This window comes from Rhinatrema bivittatum, chromosome 8, assembly GCF_901001135.1.
Source record: "Rhinatrema bivittatum chromosome 8, aRhiBiv1.1, whole genome shotgun sequence".
Classification (NCBI taxonomy): Eukaryota; Metazoa; Chordata; class Amphibia; order Gymnophiona; family Rhinatrematidae; genus Rhinatrema; species Rhinatrema bivittatum.
In genome coordinates this window covers 154508481-154525860 of record NC_042622.1, presented here as the reverse complement: position 1 = coordinate 154525860, position 17380 = coordinate 154508481, and the positions used below count along the sequence as shown (strand labels likewise).

The following is a 17380-nucleotide window of genomic DNA, read 5'->3' as shown; positions in this document are numbered from 1 at the left end:
CTTCACAATGGATAGTAAAATTGCAAGCCCAAGTGTGACAATTACTTTTGCATTGGTAGTCCCAGGGTGTGGGACTTCTTGCAGGTCCTTGGCTCCATGGAGTCTGTGCTGGATCTGGTGCCTGGGTGTTCACGCATATGCGCCCATTGCAGAGAACACTGCTGTTGCACTGGAATCCCCAAATCGGAGACTTTCGGACTTTGGTTGCCTCTCCTGGAAAGGCCAGGTTGAGTCTGGTAACTTTCGCAAGACAATTTGGAGAGGGGAGTGGGGCTGGAAATTCCAGATTGGGTATAGTAACAATGGATGCCAGTCTGAAGGGCTGGGGAGCCATTGAAGGAAGCAGCCTGGTCCATCAACCATCTGGAAGCTAGGGCCATCTGGTTAGCCCATTAGTTCGAGGCCACACAGTAAGGGTTCTTTCCGACAACACAACAGCAGTGGCCTACATCAATCAGCAGGGAGATACCAGGGTCGAGGTTTCCTTGGAAGCAAGGTTGCTGTTCCAGTGGGTGGAGCGGCATCTCCTGCTTCTGTCAGCATCTCGTGGTCGGGGTGGAGAGTGTGCAGGTGGATTTCCCTCAGCAGGCACACTCTGGATCCCGAAGAGTGGAAGTTGTCAAGCAAGGTGGGGGGTGCCTCAGCTGGACTGGTGTTGAAGGCAAATGCTAAAGCTTGGCGATTTTTCAGTTGCAGATGAGAAGCAGGAGCGGAGGGGCTCAATGCTCTTTCACAGCCTTGGGAGGGGGGGGGTTCTGCTGTATTGATTTCCCCCTTAGCTGTTGATAGAGTCCTCAGACAAATAGAGGCGCACCCAGGGAAGGTAATTCTGGTGACTCTGGTGTAGCTTCAGACACTGTGGTTTGCAGTTCTAGTAAACTTACTGGTAGATGATCTGTTAAGGTTGGGCCATCTGCCCAAGTTGCTGTATCAAGGTGCTACCTGCCCTGTCCTCCACCTGGCTTTGGACTTTTGTTCTTGCCACTGCTCTAGGGACCCAACTAAGACCTGCCGGCCACCAGAACCCAAGGGCTCAACCTGTGGGCAATGCAGTTGATATAGGCAGAGTTGCAGTCCCTAGAGCAGTGGCAAGAACAAAAGTCCAAAGCCAGGTGAAAGACAGGGCAGGTAGCAGACCAGGGGAGCCAGTAGACAGACCAGAGGTCAGGGCAGGCAGCGGACTAGAGGTCGGGGCAGGCAGGAGACAAGGTGAGGGCAGAGCCAAAGCAAGGATCAGGTCTGGGTAGGAAACGGGAATGGTCAGAATACAGGAAATCAGGCCAGGGAAGGACAAGACAAGGCAAGAAAAGGGCAAGGCTGGGACATTGGAACAAAGCAGGAGAAAGAAATAGGACTGGAATGAGGAACACAGAGCAAGACAATGTAGGAACAAGGTAACACACACACTGATGAGCAAAGCACAACAAGAGACCTATTGCTGAGGCAAGGAAGTACTGCGGGGCCTATGCCAGGAGGCTGACATCATCAAAAGGCGCCACTTGGGGTCTTCCCACCAATGTGTGCATATTACATGCACATGTGCACGCCTATAGGGAGGCCAGTCGCTGCAGCATGGTGTCTCTGTCTGGTGTAGTTCCTTTCATGTTGAGAGTGGGTGAGTGCCGTGAATCCTAACTGTGCTTTCACTATTCTTTCTTTAAAATGTTCTTTAGCAGGCTGTAGTTCTGTCCTGCCACAAGACATTTTCTCTTTTCCATCTGCTTCATTGCCAACAATTTTCTCCATCTTTTTCTCAGTCTTTATCACCTCCTCATCAAGCCTCTTCACAGTGTCTCTGACCAGCTTCTCTGTGCTGCTTCCACCAGGCTTCTCTAAACTGCTTTCCTCAGGCCAGTCTGAAAGGTTCCACCATGAGCTCCCTTACCCTGGATTTTCTGCCCCTGTTCTGTACACCTGCAGTCAAATATCTTACAGAGTTGTTGCACCTCCTCTATTCCCAGGGGATCCAAGCCCATCTCTGGCCTTGCTTCTAAGCTGGAAATCAGGATAAAACACTCTATTCCCATCTTCTTTCTGGTATACGTCTGGGCACCCCGTGACTTCTGTATGTTAGCTTCAGCATCTGTATAGCAAGCCTTTTCAGCTGGGTTCCTCTCTGCAGTGCTGGTTCTGATGCTACCTGGGTCTTCCTCCTTCACAGGCCTGTTTTTTACATTCATCTGCCTCAGAATATCCTGTGTCCTTTCCTGGACTTGCCTCTGATGTTACTGGAGTCCAAGGGATACCCCAGATTCCAGTAGCTTGCATGGCTTCCATACACTGTACCCAGGAAGCTTGTTGCTTTTTCAGGTTTTCTTGCAGAAGTTGCTGCTTGGCTAACCAGTACTGTAGAGTAAATCCAAGCAGCTGCTGACCAGGCTGCTTCTCTCCAGGGACCACACCCACACCCTGCTCAGCTTTGATTTTTATTATTAATTTTTTTTTTTTTAATTGGGGGAAAATCCCTGTTTGCTTAGATGTGCAAGGAGAAATGTTTTTTCCACAAACCAAAATAAAATCCTGCTTGTTTTGGCTTTAACTTATTCACTGGTCAACAGACAGCCTAAGGCAAGGCTAGCCCCTTTGGTCCAATATAAATTTAAATTCTTCAACTTTTTACTGCACCCAAGCCAGGGGAAAGTTCTCTTCTATACACGCATATCAATACCGCCTCTGCACCAGACTGCTTCCCTCTGCAGGAACCATATAATAAAACTTACTTTTTTTTTTCCCTTCTGGGCTCTCCTTGAAGCCAGTCTGCTTTACTCTTTCCAATTCTCTCTGCCCAAGCAGCACTGCTTCTGCACCGGACTGCTTCTCTGTGTAGGAACCACCGAAAAAAAAAAGTTTTCTCTTTTTTTAGTTTGAGCACTGCTCTGTGCTGCTTCACTGCCTATCTGGCCCTGTGCCTTGCTTAGGTCCAGACTCTTGCAAAAAAAAAATTTAACACATTTCCAATCGCTTCTTTTCTCCCTGAGGTGTAGATTTCTGGCTGTGCACCGCTTAGCACAGAAAATCCCACGTCTTACATCATATGTGAGATAGCACAAGCAGTCTGTAACTTCCCAGAGGACAGGCACACGCTCAACTCTGCTTCTTCTTTCGTAAAGCTTTAGTTTCCACAAGAAAACTGTCCAACATATATGGCTTACCTTCAGCCACAGTCACATTCAACACTTATCTTCAGTTTTCACATTCTTGCAGGAGCTGCCTTCTCCTGGAGACCCCAGGATTGTATGTTCCCTGTTAGGCCCAAACTCTGAATCAGAGCCTACCTGTGTGTCTAGTTTTTAAGGTGGACCAGGCTGTTGCCCCTTTTACCCATCACTGTGCTGTCAATATAATACTATACCACGGCATACCTGATCCCAGCCCTCATCTGCTCTTCTCTTCCCCTTCATTACTGACCCCTTCCCCCTCCCTCTCCCTGTGCCTCTTAAGAGGATAATGTTCAAACTGCACGCAGCAGCCTATATGCATGTGTGTGGGCATGTGTAGTTTTACCATAGTTTAATAACATGCCTGTATCGCACACGCACATATTATAAAATACACATATATATAGGCTAATATTTACGTTTTTTACATTTTATTAAATTTCCGAATTGCCCGACACAATAAAGGCCTGGGTGATGAACAAAAGGATACATACATAATCATGTAAATATAAAACCAAAACAAGGACGATCACATAAAATTATAATAGCCAACAAAATTTCACCGTAGAATAAATATTGCAGTAAAAATATAAATGAAAGAAAATGTGCAGACATGCATTGCATTGAACGTCCACACGTTACCCTTCTGTTTTAAAAATATACACTGATGCATTTTACAAGTGAAAGTGAACCAGGACCTGCATGAGTAAATCGGGACGTGCGCAAGTAAATCAGCCAATTTTAAAACCTACGCGCATTGAGGAAGTTAACCCCTTTTACCAATTAGTCCACCATTTCTCCCAGTCCTTCTCTGGGTCCCCAAGACCTTCGTGGTTCTTCAGTCTGAACCCCTCCCCCCCCAGTCTTCCCAGTCAGTACTTCCCAACAGATAAGTTTAATATCCTTTACGGCAGATGATTAGCAGGCATATAAATACGCGAGGAAGTTGGAAAATGGCATGTGTGTCTTTTAAACTAGCAGCCTACATACATGTTGGTCCTGCCCTGGAATACCCCTAGACTGCCCCTTTTTACATGCGTGGACGTGCACGGGAAATTGAAAATACATGCATATTTTCCACATTTGTTAAATACGGACTATGTAAGTTGAGGCTCATTAACGTGCGTATGTGCTAATTTTTACGTGTGTAATGTTTTGAAAATTCACCTTTAATAATCTCTTACTACCCATTACAGGAATTCCTAATTCTTATTTCACTCTTCTGAATTTTCTTGGGGAAGAGGGGGAAAAGAGGAGAGGTAGCTGAAGCCTTGTTTCATCTTTTAAGTTGCACTTTCTTGTTCTTGGAAGAATGAGACTAAGCTGCTCCACATGAGCAAACCTCTGAAGGCTGGACCTGTCTTTTTCACTAGTGTGAAAAAACTTAGATGGGACTATTTAAGAAAACCTTCATGACAGGATGTGTTAAAGGGGCCCGCAGTCTGACAGAATCTCTGTTTCATGGTATATAAGTTACAGCACCTAGACTCCTCCTAATTTCCCTCAAGATTCAATATTCAGTCTCTTTAGATAAGCTAAACTTGTATTTCTTACTTCAAATCATGACTTCGCTCACAAATTTAAATGGAATGAAATGCTGTTGGTCAGTTGCGATTTTTTTTCTATGTGTAGTAAACAATGTCCTGCCTGGGAGATGTCTCAGCTAAGTGGGGAGGAGGAAAGCTGTCCAGAGATATTTAAAACATTCCCCATTCTCCCACCCCCAAAACATTCTATCGTTTTGTTGGTTTGGGTTTTTTTTTTTGCTTGAAAGTGTATTACCAAGGATCTGTCTCTCTGGAGTAAGCACATCTTAGTGTCTCTGAGGTTTCTGCATCTTGTCGGGGGTGATGTAGTGCTTGCTAAAGCAGACTACTGGACATCGGTTCTCTTTCAGTCTGCTGAAAAAAAACACCTGTTCACTTCTAACTGAGGGCTGGAGGTTTAGAACACAATGCTGGAAAGCTTAGAGCCCCCAAATTCCAATCCTACTACTGCCAGCAACATTTCATGATGTGACCCTGTGGTGAGAGCGCAGAGCCCTGGCATAAGCAGACGTTTGAATATTGTGTTGATGCAGCCATTTTGTGCTCATTTCAGGATGCTGCTGGAAGGGAGCACTGCTAATGCAGTGGGGTCCCAGACATTGGATCTACATCGGACCTGTACTAAGGCCTCTCAGATCTTCTCTTCCCCGGGAGAAAACTTCATACAGAATAAGGACACCGTGAAGTATGGTGAACTCATCGTGCTGGGGTAAGGAGCTGCTATGCTTCTGGCTGCAGTTACAGAATTTTGAGGAGCGGGGACTGTCGTAGGAGTGCAGAGCCCCTCAGCTTTTGGGACAGGAGGGCTCAAAGGATGGGTGTAGGGACCCAGAGCTCATTACTTCTAGGAATGACACGTGCAGTAACACATGGTCTGTTGCCTCTAGTTTCCCACTATATGTCGAGCAATATTTGCTTTATTTATACCTCAAATTAATTGTGCGAAAAATGATTTCGGTTCTGAGCGCTGCACAATTGAGATGCAACAAACACAGCAGCAACCTTGAATGGATGTGCTGCCTAGCACAGGCAAACCAGTCAGGAGGCAGTGACAGGCAGCAGGGCAGTAAGAAAAGCCCATGGAGTTTGGAGTGTGAAACTTGGGGGAAAATGAGAACCGCCAATCCCACTCCCAAGAAAAACTTGAATCAGCAGAGCAGGAAGCATTATGTGAGCCAAGGCTGATGCCCAGTGCTGCAGGACAGGGATAGTCCACTAAGGAAGCGTAGACCTGCTTCTCTCTCTCTCTCTTTGTCTCTTGCTCATATCCAGGTACAATGGTTCACTGGCCAATGGGGACAAGGGGAGACGCCGCAGTCGCCTGGCACTGACCAAACGCCTGAAAGCAAATGGTGTGAAGCCAGATGTGATCCACCACATATCAACTCCACTGGTGTCAAAGGCAAGTATTTCTCCCAGAGTCAACTTTTATCATATGCAAGGCCTCTTCCTTTACTCTTTCCAGTCCAACTCTCATCAGGAATTCTCCTCCCCAGGAGACCTCTCTCCTGACTTCTTCCCACTCAGCCCTCAACAAGGATCATCTCCATGAGAGCTCCAGCTCTCATCAGGAATCCTTCTCCTCCCAACTCCAGCACCCAACTCTTTCCTGATTCTTTCCCATGGCTATCATCACTGATTCTTCCTTTAACTGAATCTGAATAACTAAAGACAGCCTTCCTCTTGGAACAGTATGGCTCACTACTGAGGATTTCAGGTTGGCTTCATGTCATTAACCCTGCCTCTTTCTCTTCACGCTCCTCCCGGTAGGCGCTGAGTAACAAAGGACACCACAGTATCTCCTATACCCTGTCCCGTAGTCACTCTGTCATTGTGGAGTACACGCATGATGCCAGCACAGACATGTTCCAGGTACTGATATCTTTGCCTTGTAACTTTGCCTCCTACGTTTGACACCTCCTTTCCTTTTCCTGCAAAATACATGCTGCGAGGTGGGCAAATTTTTTTTTTTTTTTTTTTTTAAATTTAGAAAGAGACTCATCTTCATGCAGCACTGTGCTACAAGAGAGATGGGTTTGAAACCCCCATCTGTCAGGGCTAGGGTTGACACCTCACTCCAAGTCAATTGAAGAGGCTTATCTAGTCCTTGTTTTGCTCCATTGCATGCACGGATTTGTAGTTCTGATTTTCTTAAGGAAGTCAATGGGAAAAATTGGAACTATAAATTGGTGCATGCAGTAGGGCAAAACCAGAACTTGGATTTCTGTTTGGTTAACCTGTGGTCAGGTGGTAACCCTAATCGGCTTTGATCTAGATGGTAATGAGAGGGGGAGGTGACAGCTGCTACTGCATTGATTTCTGTCGGTCACCAAGTGGCACTGAGGGCTCTACTGCAACCTTTGGCCTGGCATAGGTTCCTAGATATGACCCTCAGAGGGAAGTGAAAATGGAGGCTGACCAAGGCAGAGGAAAATTTTATAATATATATTTAAAAGATTATGGGATTAATGGGCCCGTTCCTTCCTCATTCAGCCAGCAATGTTAACACATGTTGTCTGTTGGATCAGAAGCTGGCTGCATTGCTCCCTGCAAAATTATTAGATCATTGTCATCCATCAGACTAGTCCAGATGGATGAGTTTTTCTCCCCTACCAGGAGATGGAGATAGAAAAAAGAAAGCTTTATTGTACTGTTGGTACTTAAGTCACTGTGCCACTTGCAATGTCTCAGTATTCTCTGTCTCCAGCAGATGGTAGGTGTGACCAGTCAGACAATTTGGTGAAGATATTGCTTCCAGTGGTGTTAGATCCTTTTGGGCTATCCTTCTGATAGAATAGGGTTGAGCAGCGGGTAGTGGCCTATAGTTAGCTTGTATCCTTGCATTGAGGAATGTCTGATAGCTCCCTCATTCCCTGCCCTCTTCTTCCCCTCTGACGCAAACTCCAAAGAGAAGAATTGCCTTTTTGTTTCCCCCAAGGGCTGATTGCTTCTGGAGGCCATGTTTCTTTAAAAAAAAAAAAAGAAAGACTTTAACAACGCTCCAATCAAAAGGTGCATTGATGTTTAGTGCGTCGAAAGACCCAAAGCATGGCACATAGGAGCACCCGATGCATGTTACTAAGGAGTGCTCGATGCACAGCTCAACACACATCCCATTGAAGCATGTGTCCAAGTCTACCCCGTCTACGCCAGATCCATTGACACACTTGATAGAATGCCTAGTACTCTAGAAAATCTCAAGGCCCGGTCACCACTATCAGTGTGCTGAGGTGCATCTTCCGCTCACTCCAAGCACACCAAAACTGGAATGCCTTGGGAAGTGCCAGCTCTGTAAGTCCATGTGCATGAGCACTCTGCCCAGATCATTCTGAGGGCCACCTTACCCATCCAGTTGTACACTTATCTCAGATGTGCTGTTAAGGAACATTTACTCTGATTCTTTCCCCCCCCCCCCCCCCCCCCCAATCACCAGGGCTCTCCTGGCTTCCCAACTCCTTTCTCAGGGCTTATGATTGGAATCTCCTGATCCAGTCTACTCCATCATCCCATTGTCAACCAACCAGCTACCATCTTGGTTTCAGAAGAAGATGCCAGCGCAGAAACTATAGCCTTCCATGGAGCAGATTATGGATTTTTTTGCTTCCTTTTCCCATTATTACACACACAACCCATTGCAACATCATCACCATAGAAAGTCATGCCCGCTGCTCCACCTATGCCTACACCCTCTTTAGGAGTGCTAGGATCTCCTGCCTTAGCAGCGACCACCTGTTGATTCCAGATCAGCCGCAGTATCCATCTGTCTCACCACTGACATCTTGCCATTCTGGATCGAGTGCCTTCTCATCAGGGGAGTCCTCAAGCAGCTGCAGGGACACATCTGCTGTGCTGCCCAAGCATATGTCTCCACCGGACAACCTGACATATTCCAAGTTTATAGAGAAAATGGGTCAAGCGCTGAAGTTTGAGATTCACAAGGACCTGGAGTTGCTAAAAATCCTTGATCTCTCCTCGGAACTGTAGCACTAGTGACTCACATCATCTTAGTGCAATTGAAGATGTGGGCAACACCCAGCTTGTGCATCACAGCAGCTTAGAAATTTGACCTGAAATACAAGATGAAGTTGTCTCCAGTGTGTGGGGTATGCAGCTTCTGCACCAGTCTGTAGTCATGAAGTTGGCCCTTATAAAGGCCAAAAAGACACAGCTCCATTCAAACTTTCTCCCTAGGAAGGATCATCAGATCCTGGATATCTTAGGAAAGTATTCTAGGGTACTATGTTGATGCAAGAATTACGCAACATCAAGTTTACAAGGTTTCAGAAGAAGATGCCAGCGCTTGGTCCCATGGCAGGAACCAAAACCTAAGACCATTCATACGTTCTGACTCTGGTGAACCGATCTCTCTAGCCCCTCTGGTTGACTTGGAAGAAGCGATTCATCTCCTTTCTTCACTCAGTTTATGAATTGCTTAACACCACTGTATGAATATCCTCAGCCTCCACTGGGGTGTGGCACTTGGCATGGCTTCGAGCTAGCAGTATCTGAGAAGATATGCATGAAAAACTGGCTGATATGCCTTGCTTGGGAGATAATCTCTTTGGAGAAAAACTACAGAAGACCATATCTCAAAAAAAGGAGCAAAATATGGTGGTCCTGATGCCATTAGCCACAGAGGGGCCACACTGTTCTACCAAGCAGCCATTCTTCTTATACAAGCATCTCTACTATGCATGTTTCTATCAATCTTATCAGTACCAGCTATCTCAGCTGCCCTCTGTGACACCCACACCACATGCTTCTGCAGCACAACTGTCAGAGGGACTGGTACCTGCAATAAGTGCCTCAGCAAATGCAGCCGAAGCCAGGACGGAGTTTTTGATCCAATCGATCTCAACAAATCTTGAGCCAGTGGGGGGCAGAATCCAAGCTTTCCTTTTGACGTGACACCTGATATCAAATGATCTGTGGGTCCTAAAGGTCAAGTATGGATACAGATTACATTTATCCCATCCTCCTATTCTCCCACATTGCTATGTGCTACCATCAGATCCAGCTATCTCAACTCCTTCTGGAGATGCAGAATATGCTTTAGCAGCATGCGATAGAAGTTCTATTTCTGATATTTTTATCTCAAAAACTTCTGGGGGACTCTGGCCAGTTCTGGGCCTAAGGGATCTGAACTAAATCCTTCATTAAGAGAAATTCAGAATAAACTCACTGGTACAATGCTACCTTTCATTCAAAAAGGGGATTGGATGTGCTCTGTGGATCTCAAGGACGCCTATGCAAACATCTCTATTCACCCTTTTTTTTTAATGTTTCCTTTGCTTTCAAGTGGATATGCATTACCAGTATAAGTTTATTCCTTTGGACTCTCAGCAATTCCCCTCTTCCCCTCCCCCCTGAGTTTTCATGAAGTGTCTTGCAGTGGTGGCAGCCCACTTGCGACACCTGGGAATTCGAGTCTTTCCTTTCTCAGATAATTGACTTATAGCAGCTCCCTTGAGACAAGGTGTGAAAAAGGCCCTAGCGACCTTAGTCAACATCCTTCAATAATTAGGATTCCTCATCAACTTTGAGAAGTCCATTCTAGTCCCTGTTCAGCGTCTCCAGTTCATTGGCAGATATGCTCTCTCCTCCAAGGAGAGAACATGTCTGCCCTCTGACATGGCTTTATGACTGATTGTCTAACTCAAAACCTTTTGGAGACCAGATCTTCTACTGCCCACCAGATTCTGGTGCTCCTGGGTCACACAGCAGCAGCAATCCATGTACTCCTGCTAACGCAACTTCATATCCACTGTCTGAGGTGGGAATTGCGTGTTCAATGGAATCAACTTATACAACTACTGACCACATCCCTGTGAATGATGGCAGAAACAAAATAAAGCACCATGGCCTCAGCCTCAGGTGCTTTATGTTCCACCACAAACCTTATTGGGTCATCTTGGTGACTGACCCATACTAGCTGATATCAGACTCAAGGCACATGGTCCCCTCGAGCATCTCCTGCAGATCAATCATCTCGAGTTATGGGCCATAAAGAATGCTCTTTGGACATTTACACTGCCATGATCCTTATTTACCCCAGCATGGCCAAGACAGCATAGTATGCATATCTCATACAACTGTCGTCGCACTCCTCCAATATATCTGGGTGCAGCTCTATGCCTCTTATCTCAGGAGCAAGGCCTGCTTCATCCAGCCCTTCAGTTTCTCAGCCTCATGGCATGCATGTTGAATGTGCAATTGTAGCCAGCCTATCTCTACCTAAACTAATGAAAGATATAGTCCTTTCTGCAGGAAAACAGATTGTTTGTTTGTTTGGCTGGCTGTGCTCTCCTCAGCCGCTGCCACTGGCCTATCTTCGCTGCACAGATGCTGATACTTCCAGTCCGCTTCTCTCCCTTAGGTGAGCGCAGGCCACACCTGTATTTTAAAAGCCCCGTGGCAGGAAAGTACTGGATGGTGCCTAAAGATGACATCTGAGCAGCTGGATACTTAGGCCTTGCCACAATCCCGATCACTGCCTTCGCAACAGTCACCTGCTTTCACAGTATGTGTTACTCTGCTTTCTTGCCTCATCCAGTCTTACTCATCTGACCTTGTCCTCTCCTTGGCCTGATCTCCTGGTATTGACCTCCTAATTTGGACTTGGACCTGACTATGCTTGCCTGTCGCCTAGATCTAACCTTAGCATTGGACCTGACTACGCTTGCCTTTGCCTCAGACCTTACTACATATGCTTGCTGCCTGTCCGACCCTTGGCCTGATCCTGGTATCACCTGTCTGCTCTCTTCTCTGACCTTGGCTTGTTGTTGGACTCCTGCTTACTCATCCACCCTAGGGACCCACCTAATTCCAGCCGGCAGCCAGAACCCAAGGGCTAAACCTGCGGGGGAGGCAGCTGTAATAGGTGAAGCTCCAGTCTGTCCCGCACCAGGGCATGTTTGCCAGCTGTTGGCATAGTTTCACCTACGAGACTATGTCAACTAAGCCAAGCTCTAAGGGCCCACAGTCACTCCACCCATCACACAGACTATGACATGTACTTATTTCTTCACTTGGAAAAGGTTCTTGGCATGGAGTACAGAACATCAGTTGGACCCAGTTTCTGTGAACCCAGACATTTATTGTCCTACCAGCACCACTTTTCAGAATTGGGCCTCCCTTCATCCGCAGTCTGAGTCCACCTTAGCTCCATTGCAGCTTACCATATACCAGTTGACAACAGACCTGTAACAATACACCCACTGGTATCCAAGTTCCAAAAAGGTTTACTAAATGAAACCTTTTGGTCCGAAAACCTCTGGAGCCATAGGATCTCAGTCTTGTCCTCGCTTACTTAACAAAACAGTTTGAGTCTCTGGATATAGTGTATCTGAAACACCTCACCTGGAAAGTGGTATTTCTTGTTGCTGTCACCTTGGCCCATTGAACGAGTGAACTACAAGTATAATTTCATCACCCTTCGTACCTGCAGCTCTTCCATGATAAAGCAGTCTTTGCACTCATCCTAAATTCTTACCAAAAATGGTATCTGCATTTTCACATTAATCAGTCTATTGTTCTTCCAGCTTTCTTTCCTCATGCTTATAATAGTGAGAAGACCCTTCACACCTTGGACTGCAAAAGAGCACTTGCATACTACAAACGTAGGACCCTCTCATAGACAATAGTCACAACTTTTTGTTTTGTACGACCCCAATAGACTGAGAGTGGCAGTTTTCAAAAGAATGTTATCTAACTGGATAATAAACAAACTGCATTCAATACTGCCACACTGCAGCAAGTCTTGAACTTCCGAACACAGGGCTCACCAGGTGTGAGCCATGGCCTCATCCATCACTCATCTTTGTGAAGTACCTCTGGAAGAAATCTATAAAGCTGCCATGTGGTCTCTCTCACTACTATTTAAACAGCTTTGCATCCTCAAACAGTGCAATAGATCGGGCAGAACTGCATCATATAGCATTGTGATTGTCTACTCTCCACAGTAGAGGCCTGGTTGCTTACACAGTAAATACTCTGCTTTATCCCTCAGCTCGGGACTCGCCTAAAATCTTGGCTAATTCAGCCTGCTTATCAATGGAAAAAGCAAGCTTTCTTATCATAAATGGTGTTTTCCATAGAAAGCAGGGTGAATTAGCATTGAGCTGCCTGCCCTCTTCCCTGGAGAGTCAGCCATTCCACTGCTTAGCTTTGACATGGACTGAGGGGATGCCTGAGGCGACACCTGTGTGAGAACTCCTGCATGTGCTCAGTAGATCTCAAAGCTCTACTAGCTTGGAGAGACAAGTCAGGTGCCGCTGGGTGACCTCACCAACAAATCATGGCTAATTCATCCTACTGTCTATGGAAAACACTGATTACGGTAAGCAAACCTTTTTGCCGCGTGATGTTTGCAGTATGGCCTCTCCCATGGAGTGTGAGAAGCAGTATTCAGCATGTGGGGACTGCCATTCTAAAGTTCTTCCCTCTAGATTGTGCAGAGCATGTGTGGGCGGTGGGGAAGGCTGTTCAGGGGACTTTCTTTTTTTTTTTTCTTTACTCATGAAGGCAAAAGAGCTTCCATGAAGAAGCAGTGGCTGGGTACAGATTTAGGTTCTGTTGGGGGGGGGGGATGGGGGGGACTCATAGTAGGAACAGTAGCCATTTTAGCTGCTTCTCCTGCAATTCAGGGAGGCTCTGGAGAGACCTTACCAGACCCACCAATTCTAGCTCCTGTGGTTGGGGGAGCAAGTGCTCGGTGCGAGAAGCAGGGGAAGCCTCTGTTTTGCAAGATTTTGTGGGTGAGGGATTCTGTGGAGTCCTTTTCTCCTGAATTTGCAGTGCTTATGCACAAGGCATTTTTATTAAAGGTGCTGCTTCCAACCATTCTTTCCTGAAGGGGGATTTCTCTGGGGGTCCTGTGGTTCTTTCCCATCCCAAGAGGAGAAGACGAGAGGCCGATCCTGACTTTGAATGAAGAGTTTCAGGAGGAACCTTCTGAGGAACTTCCTGGGGATTGTGACAGAATAAGGATACTCTAAAGGAGGGTAAAATCCCTGTGACTGAGGGGATCATCTGAAGGTGGTCCATCTCTTTAAGAGAGACAAATTGGCTACCATAATAATTCAGGCTGTGGTGGAGCTAGGGATTAAGGAAAGCAGAGCTGAGCTGGGGCAGGAAGGGGATGATCCTGTTTTAGAAGGTTTTAGGGATCCTGCTAAGGGTTTCCCATTTCATATGTCTGTCAAAGCTTTAGTCTTTGTGGAGTGGGATACTCAGAAGTTGGTTTGAAAGAAGACAGAGCCATGACAAAGTTGTATCCCCTTCCGAAAGAAGCCTTGGATCTATTGATACCCAAGGTGGATGTCTTTGTTTTGGAAGTCATTAAGAAGACCACAATCCTGGTAGAAGGCTATGTGGCTCTTAAGAATTTATTGATTTATTCATTTAAGAGAATTTATTTTCTGCACTCATTCATAGTATGTTCGAGGTGGATTACAGAAGGAACATACAAAGAAAAATAATATACCTAACAATAAAAAACCCCCCACTTTTTTATAAAGTTAATAAAATACAATTAATCAGACAGATAAAAAGCCTGCTCTTATATTGTCTATTCACATTGTACTTCAGTTGGTTACTTCATCACAAAAACCCTAAGGGGCGGATTTTAAAAGGCGCGCGAATAGCCTACTTTTGTTTGCGCTCCAGGCGCAAACAAAAGTACGCTGGATTTTAGTAGATACGCGCGGAGCCGCGCGTATCTGCTAAAAACCTGGATCGGCGCGCGCAAGGCTATGGATTTTGTATAGCCGGCGCGCGCCAAGCCACGCAGCCTACCCCCGTTCCCTCCAAGGCCGCTCCGAAATCGGAGCGGCCTCGGAGGGAACTTTCCTTTGCCCTCCCCTCACCTTCCCCTCCCTTCCCCTACCTAACCCACCCGCCCGGCCCTATCTAAACCCCCCCCTTACCTTTGTCGGGGGATTTACGCCTCCCGGAGGGAGGCGTAAATCCCCGCGCGCCAGCGGGCCTCCTGCGTGCCGGGCCGCGACCTGGGGGCGGGTACGGAGGGCGCGGCCACGCCCCCGGACCGCCCCGGGCCATAGCCACGCCCCATACCCGCCCCCAAAACGCTGCCGACACGCCCCCGAAACGCCGCGACGACCGGGCCCGCCCCCGACACGCCCCCCTCGGAGAACCCCGGGACTTACGCGAGTCCCGGGGCTCTGCGCGCGCCGGGAGGCCTATGTAAAATAGGCTTCCCGGCGCGCAGGGCCCTGCTCGCGTAAATCCGCCCGGTTTTGGGCGGATTTACGCGAGCAGGGCTCTGAAAATCCGCCCCTAAGTATATAAATAGGACTTTAGGGCTTTCTCAAAAGATTCTAAACAAGTTGCAGACCACAAATGCTCAGGGAGCATGTTCCAGAGACTTGGACCAGCCACTGAAAAAGCCCTTTCCTTGCTGCATCCAAGTGCGCCAGTTTTGGAGAAGGAGTCTCCAGCAAGCTTCTATGATATGACCTCAGTGTGTTCATGGGCTTAAGTGTGTAATACTGCATTAAACCATGGTATAGACTCATTGTGGAGTAACTTTATATATGTGTCAATATTTTGAATTGAATTTGCCACTGGATTGACAACCAGTGCAAGTATGACAGGATAGAAGTACTGGTTGCTCATCCTAGCACCAGTTAGTGATGGAGTGGCAGAATTCTAAACAGTCTGCATTGCATGGAGAGAATTTAGTTGGAAGACCCATATAAAGAGAGTTAAGAACATAAGAAATGCCATGCTGGGATCTGTTGCATCCTCTCTAGATCTGGTTCCTTGGCTGGCTGCTCATAGGAGACCATTGCAGAAGGCTCTTCTCTTGAGGTGATATCCTCAGTCACAGGATTTCAGAGGGAGGCCAGGGTGAGTCTTTCCTGGTGGCTTTCGCAAGACATTTTATCTAAAGCGTGGAATTGGAGATTCCAGATAGTGTAACAGTAACCACAGATGCCAGTCTTGAGTGGCTGGGGAGCCCTCTGTCGAGGGGCAGCGACAAAGGTGATCAGGAGAGCCTTGCTGTCCTTTTGGTCAGAGGTGAGTCCGTGAGAGTGCTGTTGGTCAATGTGACAGCAATGGCACATGTAAATAAGCAAGGAAGAATCAAAAGCCCAAGAGTTTCCTTGGAAGTGGGAATGTTAATCCGTTAGGTGGGGCAGCATTTAAGAGCTCTTTTGGCTTCACATCGCTGTGCTGGAGAATGTGCAGGCAGATTTGTTTGAACAGGCACAGGCTACAAATAGGGGAAACCTCTGTTGGATTTGATGGTGATAAGACTGAATGCCAAGGCATTGAGGTTCTTCAATTGGAGATGACACAGGGTCAGAGGGCCTGGATGCCTTGTCTCAGATGTGGCCTCAAGATGTTCTTTAGGTGTTCATAATTGTTTAAAATTCCAAAGCAAAATTGCGAATCTAATCGTTGTACCCCTTCTGCTTGAAATCTTTGTAAAAATCTAAATTACCACCCCACACACTGAAACCCCACATGAATGCTGTGAGCAGGAAGCATTTCTCTTGATGCAGGATAATTTCCAAAATGCAGTCTGTGTGTGGGATGATTGCTGTGTAACAAAGAACTGGGACCTCCTGTGTTTTGAAAGATAAGTGTTCTTCCTTTTAAAATGCCTTTATAGTTGACCGTGATACTGTTTTAGATGCATAAAAAATGGATAGAGAAGGACTGATAATAGATTATTTATGTATTTATTTATTTAGTGCCATAATGATATTTAGGTACATAGTGATTTGCATACTTGAGACACCTTGGCCACTTGGATGAAGGTCCTAAAAATTACTTCTTTGTTTCCATCTTGGTCACTGATAGGAAGTGGGTGTAAGGCACATGGGCTTCAAGGCCTAGTGATTCGAGTGGCCAGACAACTGTGGTTTATAGATTTGATAAGTCTCAGCGTAGAAGGACCTCTGCAGCTCAGTTATGTTCTCGGTCTTCTGTATCAAAGTCCGACCTTCTAGTAACAGGAAGATCGATTTTTGTCTCATGGCTTGGCTCTTGACAGGAGATGGTTGAGAGTTAAAGGATGTTTGGAGGTGATTCAGACCTTGCTTCAAGCGTGAAGATTTCCTTGGCATATGTTCAAATCTGGAAGGTGTTTGAGAACTGGTGTTAGGAGTGAGGGTTGTCTCCACTTTAGGCTTTGATTCCTGTGATCCTCTCCTTCTTGCAGGAGGGTTTAACCTTGAATTCTGTTAAGGTACAAAAGATGGCATTGTCCTGTTGCGAATGTGATGAGGGTCTTAAAGGAGTAAAGCATTTGTGACCTCCTGGTTCTGCAATGGAATTTTAATTTAGTCTTGAAAGCCTCCTGCAAGCCTCCTTTTGAGCCTTTAGGAGAGCGTCCTTGAAGGATCTAAATCTGAAAGAGATGTTCTTGGTGGCTGAGTCATATTTCTGAGTTGCAGGCTTTGTCGTGCAGAGATCATTTCCTGCAGTTTTCGCAGTCTGGGGTTTCTTTTCATTCATTTCCATCCTTTTTACCAAATGTGGTTTCTTCCTTTCATCTAACTCGATTGATAGAATAGCCTGCATTGAGGAGATCAGGCTCCTGCTACCGAGCAATTTCAGGAGCTGCATGCTTTGGATATAAGTAGGGCTCTTCTGAAATATTTGAAGGTTGCTAATGAATTTTGGAGGTCACACCATCGTTTTGTT

General features: G+C 46.4%; 1 protein-coding gene across 2 annotated transcripts in view; it reads left to right on the top strand.

The window, feature by feature from the left end:
* Positions 1-17380, top strand: part of PELI3 (pellino E3 ubiquitin protein ligase family member 3) — a 47841-nt gene that overhangs the window by 17783 nt on the left and 12678 nt on the right. For both annotated transcript variants that reach the window (XM_029613236.1, XM_029613235.1), the window contains exons 2-4: positions 5259-5414; positions 5978-6107; positions 6476-6577. In XM_029613236.1, coding sequence (XP_029469096.1) covers positions 5260-5414; positions 5978-6107; positions 6476-6577 — 387 coding nt within the window. In that variant the 5' untranslated portion in view covers position 5259. The remainder of the gene's footprint in view (positions 1-5258; positions 5415-5977; positions 6108-6475; positions 6578-17380) is intronic.